General features: G+C 42.0%; 1 protein-coding gene across 1 annotated transcript; it reads left to right on the top strand.

Annotated features, from left to right (window-relative positions):
• Positions 1–653: 653 nt before the first annotated feature.
• LOC106695768 (5'-nucleotidase domain-containing protein 1-like) lies at positions 654–4,557 on the top strand (the record flags this gene model as incomplete). The annotated part of the gene is made up of 3 exons (XM_014450611.2): positions 654–828; positions 1,680–1,777; positions 4,351–4,557. Coding segments are annotated over 3 exons (407 nt in total), but the record flags the coding sequence as incomplete, so codon positions are not given.
• Positions 4,558–5,698: the final 1,141 nt, after the last annotated feature.

The following is a 5,698-nucleotide window of genomic DNA, read 5'->3' as shown; positions in this document are numbered from 1 at the left end:
TCAAGGGGATGGAAGTATTTTCCCCAGCAACAGTCAATGATCTTTTATAGTAGGAGCAACCCATAAGGTACCATTGGGTATCTGTCCAGGATTTGTCTAGTTTGTTCATTTCAATGTGCTTGTGAACAAAACAAGGAACCCCATTATTACCTCAGAGTAGTTTTCTCAGCTAAACTGTTATGATTGCATACTTTCCACTAGGCTTATTAAGGGATACTAATAAAATTAATCTAGCCAATAATTTTAAGATACAGTATTTATATGCTGTTTTTAAATTCATTTGAAAATGGGACAGTAGCATTTTAATAGTAATTTATATTTTGGTCACTAGAGGGCACTAGACACATATGTATAGCTAAGGAAAAAATATCAGTTGATATTTCAAATGCAGTTGATATTTCAAAATCAGTTGATATTTCTGATTTGAGAATGCTGAATAAATTCTTTATGTTTTAACAGTTTATCAGTTCTTGTGAAGTAGTCAAAAATATTCTCAACTGACATTTTCAACCATCATTACGTTTTTAAGTAAAGTAGTATTCTTAAGAAGCAGTACTAACTGCTATATTTTTTTATATAGCTTTGAGAGAGATTAACTTGAGAACATGATGAGTCAAAAAAAGAAAAATCTCCTTGATGTTTTTATTTTTCAGAAAACTGTGGGATATATTTTCCAGAAATAAAAAGAGATCCAGGCAAGTATTTACACAGTTGTCCTGAATCTGTAAAAAAATGGCTTCAACAGCTGAAGAATGCTGGGAAAATTCTTGTATTAATCACCAGTTCTCACAGTGATTACTGTAGACTTCTCTGCAACCATATCCTGGGGTAAGTGATGAGACATTCTGCTTTGATGTTTATAAAACACTGATAGCACATTGGACCAGTGCGTTTTATAAATGTGCTCCATCATGACCTTATCAGTATATTAAACAACACTGAGTGGCAAATGGTTATTTCTCATAACATCTCTCAACATCCGCACCACACCCAAGTATGTTTTAGCAAAGCAGCTTTCCTGGGGTTTCGTCTGCTCATAGCTTGCTGATGACCTGGGCTTTAGATTTTCTGAAGGGTGGATGGAACACATGTCCCTCGTGCCTTCCCCAGCAACATTCAATGATTCCCAAAAAGTATGTGGGGATGTTGGATAAATATTATCTCCCCAGTGCAACATGGAGTCCCCCAAGAGCAAGAACTACCATTCCTTTGCCATTTCAAATAATCCTAAATATAGTATTAAGTCCAGATTGAAAACAATGATTGTTGTTATCTAAAAATTGCCACATTATAAGACAACGCTGACTTTCAAAATAAAGTATCTTCTTCACATTTTGAACACTCTCTGAAGACATAGCTTTGAGTATTTCTAGCTATTGGAAACTATTGAATTCACTTACCGTGACTGTGACCATTATGAGAAAGCTTAGCACCGAGAGTCAATGTGCTCATTCTTTCTTATGTTTATGTCAAGGTGTTGTTCAGGCATACTAGTGCTAAATCACCCTTTATTTCCAGTGGAAGATTTACCTTAAAATGTATAGGAAGCATGTAAAAAGTTCATCAAAAGATAAGAAATGATGGTGTGGTCAAGTAGATAGGTGAAGATTAAGTTCAATTTTATATAGACAGTTTCTAATTCCTTAAAATAAATATTTTAAAATTCTGTTGCTTTTCAGGAATGATTTTGCAGATCTTTTTGACATTGTGATTACAAATGCATTGAAGCCTGGTTTCTTCTCCCACTTACCAAGTCAAAGACCTTTCCGGACACTTGGTAAGTTAGTTTTGGTTTATTTCTTCTCCTCTTTAAGATTTGTTCATTCATGTATTCAGTAAACAATCTGTTGGCTAACAGCCATGTGCACACTACTGTGTTAGGAGGTTTTGTGTATACTGATAGGGGGTACGATGTATACTAGGTGAAAAACAAAGGTAAAATAATGTGTGAAATATACCACCATTTTATAATCAAAAGGAAAAATAAATAAAGATATGGTGATGCAGTATTTTTAACTTAGCACTCTTTTGTGCTACTTGAAAGCCCTACTCGGTGCAAGGCAGTTGACAGTAGCTTGGTTCTCTGCTTACAGAGGAGCCCAGAAACGGTGGAATCCAGGTTAAGTTCAGAGTCCTGGGTATCAAGCACTGAGTGGTCCTCGGTGCACCAGACAGAGGCATAAACAAACATAAGCAGGAAACCCCTGAGGTCGTGCTGCACGTTGTGAAGGAAGGAACCGCCTGATGAGGCCACCTTGCTTGGCTGGCCAGGGGAGGCCTGTCTGAAAAGGTCAGGCAAGGTGACTTGTAAGGAGGGACCTGAAGGGTGAGTCATGAGGAGAGCAGAGGATGAGTGTTCCTGGCGGTGGGACGGACAGCGGCCCCGTGTGGGAGACATCTGGCTGAGTTCCAGTGACAGAGAAGAGGCCTGTGGTTCTGGCCATAGGGATGCGGGGAGAGGGGGGACGTTAGGAAGGCAGGCAGCCTCATACACTGTGGGAAGGAAGGGGTTTGGGTTTTAGTCCATGAGCCATCTGAAGCGATTCAGTTGAGGTAGAAGAGTGACATAGAGACATCTTTGGCTGCTGGGTGGGGAATGCATTGGATGTGGGGAGGGTTAGAGAGGAAGACCAGGCACTTACAGTGTCCCAGGTGAGAGATGGTGTTGTTTGGTCTGAGGCAGTAGTTCTGGAGATGGTGCGAAGTACATGGGGGGAAGGGACAAAAGTAGGTTTACAGTTGTGACTCCATGAGACACAGAGTTTATTCTTGCATGGTTATTTATTATTGTATTATTTTCTACACAAACAACTGTAAACCTGCCTTTGCCCTGCCCTGTATATTTAAGATGTATTACGGAGGTGGAAAACATAGGACTTGGTGATGCTTTAGAAGCAGCAGATGAAAGGAGTAATCGAAAATGACTTCCAGGTTATTAATTTTTCTTTTTTCCTGAATTGAAAAGGTTGGTGCATAGTGATATCACTTGCAGCCAGGGGGAAGAATATAGAAGAAATTTGGGTGGGGTGGAGATTACAACTATTAAGAACTCATCTTTCAACATAGTAAATTTGAAATGCCTAGGAGTTATCTAACTGGAGCTATCAATTAGGAAATCGTGTAAGTGAGCCTGGAGTCCAAGAGAACAGAGGTAGGCTCCGGTGTAAATTTGGGAGCCATCAGCTCAGGGACAGGTATTTAAAGCCAGGGGCTTATATGAGATCAAATATAAGGAGAACGAGGACAGGCAAAAGACCCAGACCAAGCTTCACCACTAACTTTAAGGATAAAGAAGATTGCAATCTGGGAGCAGACAGGTGACAGTCGGGGAAGAGGAGAGTAGTGTTCAGAAGCCTCAGAGGAAAGAGGAGAGTCATCAATGAGGGCAAATGCTACTGAAAAAGGAGAGAGACAGTCCATTGGAGGGGCAAGACTGGTGTCCTGAGGAGCAGCGTAGAGGGAGACCAGATTGCAGTGTCCTGAAGAGTTGATTGAAGGTAGTGGAACCAATGATTATAGACAGTTCTTTCTAGAATTTGAGCTGTGAAGACAGCCAAAAAATGGAGGTGTTAGCTGAAAGACATATTTTGTTTGTTAAACTGAAGGTATTAGAATATGCAGATATGCTAATGAAAGGTCTAGGATAGTGGTTTTTGCCTGTGAAACTTTTGTTCCTCAGGGAAAATCTGGCAACGTCTGAATAGGCACAACTTGGGAGCCAGGATGCTACTGGGGTATCTAGTGGGGAGAAGCCAGGGATGCTGCTAAACAGCCTACAACTCACAAGACTGCACCTCTACTACCGAAAACAAGGAATTATCTGGTCCCAAATCTCAGTAGTGTCAGGTTAAGAAACCCTGGTCTAGTAGAAAGAGCTTGATGATAGTTTTATATATGGGTTTAATGTCTTATATAAATCCTTGATTTTAACAAACAATCTGTTATGAGGGAGTCAGATAATCCTCTTTGTATTAAACTAGAAAAGAATTATTTTTCCCCTCTTCACAAACTTATATTTAATACATAAGCACTCAATAAATTTTTATCTGCAGGGTTTTCATATTTTGTTCCAGTGTATACCTGTCCCATTTCTATACTTATTCCATTTCACAGATTTTTATTAAAGTCTTATACACACACACACACACACACACACACACACACACACACACGTATGACCTATTTATGTATTTGTGAAGTGCTTGTAGCAGTAGGTGTGCACTGAACACTAGCTCCTGCCCCCAGTGGTCCTGTCTTGTACATGTCCTGCAGCCATGCCTGCGTGTGGTCTGCCCAACAGGGCGCTCTCCCCTGACTAAAGAGGATGTGACTGTCACGCTGCATTTTCAGAGAATGACGAGGAGCAGGAAGCCCTGCCGTCTCTGGAGAAACCTGGCTGGTACTCCCAGGGGAACGCTGTGCACCTTTATGACCTGCTGAAGAAAATGACTGGCAAACCTGAGCCCCAGGTATTTCCTCACTGAGTGGGGTCCTCGGTGCCCACTTGCAGACAAACTTCTGTAAACTAAACCGTGATTCATTTTTTTAAATATATATTTTATTGATTTCAGAGAGGAAAGGAGAGGGAGAGATAGAAACATGAATGATGAGAGAGAACCATTGATCAGTTGCCTCCTGCACGTCCCAGACTGGGGATCAAGCCCGCAACCCGGGCACCTGCCCTGACCAGGCATTGAACTGTGACCTCCTGGTTCATTGGTCGTTGCTCAACCACTGAGCCACGCCGGCTGGACTAAAATCATGATTCTTACTGCATTTAGCTTAGTTATCTGTGGGGAAATAATCTGCTTTTGCTTGTCTACCAATCTCTTCTCTCACCTCTTCTGTTTACTAGTAAATAAGCCTTTTTGTTGAGGTAGACTAGGTCCTTTATCTGTCTCTGAGTGTAGGAAACCTTCCAAGCAAGGGGCCACAGATCGAGGGGAGGCACTGGATTAGTGTGGGATGCCTGAGGCATGACATCCTGATAACAGTCCCTAAAAGTTTTTATATGTAAAATAAGCAGTAACTGAAATTACAGGACAGACTAGCCTAAAGACACACTGGCTTTTGGCACCCTGGTCACATCGTCCATGTTGGACATTGGTGCATTTTCAACAGCAGGAGCTTTCATCTAAAAAATGTTTGCCAGGAGCCCTGCGAGCTGGAGAGATGGGTGGGTAACATCAGCTCCCAGGTTGCCACAGTGCCCTGGGACCTCCTGAGGGATTTTGTGGACAGTGCAGCCTGACTTGGAGGTTGTAATTCATATTCCCTTAACTGCGGCTTCTCGTCTGTAAAAAGCGTGTGGACTAGATCAGTGGACGTCTAGTCTTGGGAAACCCCGGGAGCTTCCCAGGGTCCTCCCGCCCAACCCCATCCTCAGAGAGTCCATGTCAGCAGGTCCAGATGGAACCGGGGACCTCTTGGGGAAAGTGGTTGTGAAGTGCACTCCTGCTAATCTAACGCACTGGGACAAGTCACCGCCAACATCTCACCAGTTCTTCAGTTCTGGGGGCAGGTTTAACTGTAAACATATGAACTCTTGCTTCTTCAGCAACCTTGAACAAAATCACTTCTTTTCTGCCTTTCTTCTACCTGCACATGCATTGTATAATTTCTTAAACTAAACCTGGCACCTGCAAACCAAATGGGCCAAGTTGATGGTCACCTGGAAAGTTCAAGGAAATTTAAGATG

The sequence above is a fragment of the Myotis lucifugus genome, unplaced genomic scaffold (assembly GCF_000147115.1).
Source record: "Myotis lucifugus unplaced genomic scaffold, Myoluc2.0 scaffold_2884, whole genome shotgun sequence".
NCBI lineage: Eukaryota > Metazoa > Chordata > Mammalia > Chiroptera > Vespertilionidae > Myotis > Myotis lucifugus.
Note: the sequence above shows the minus strand (reverse complement) of the source record. Positions and strands in the feature narration are given on the sequence as shown.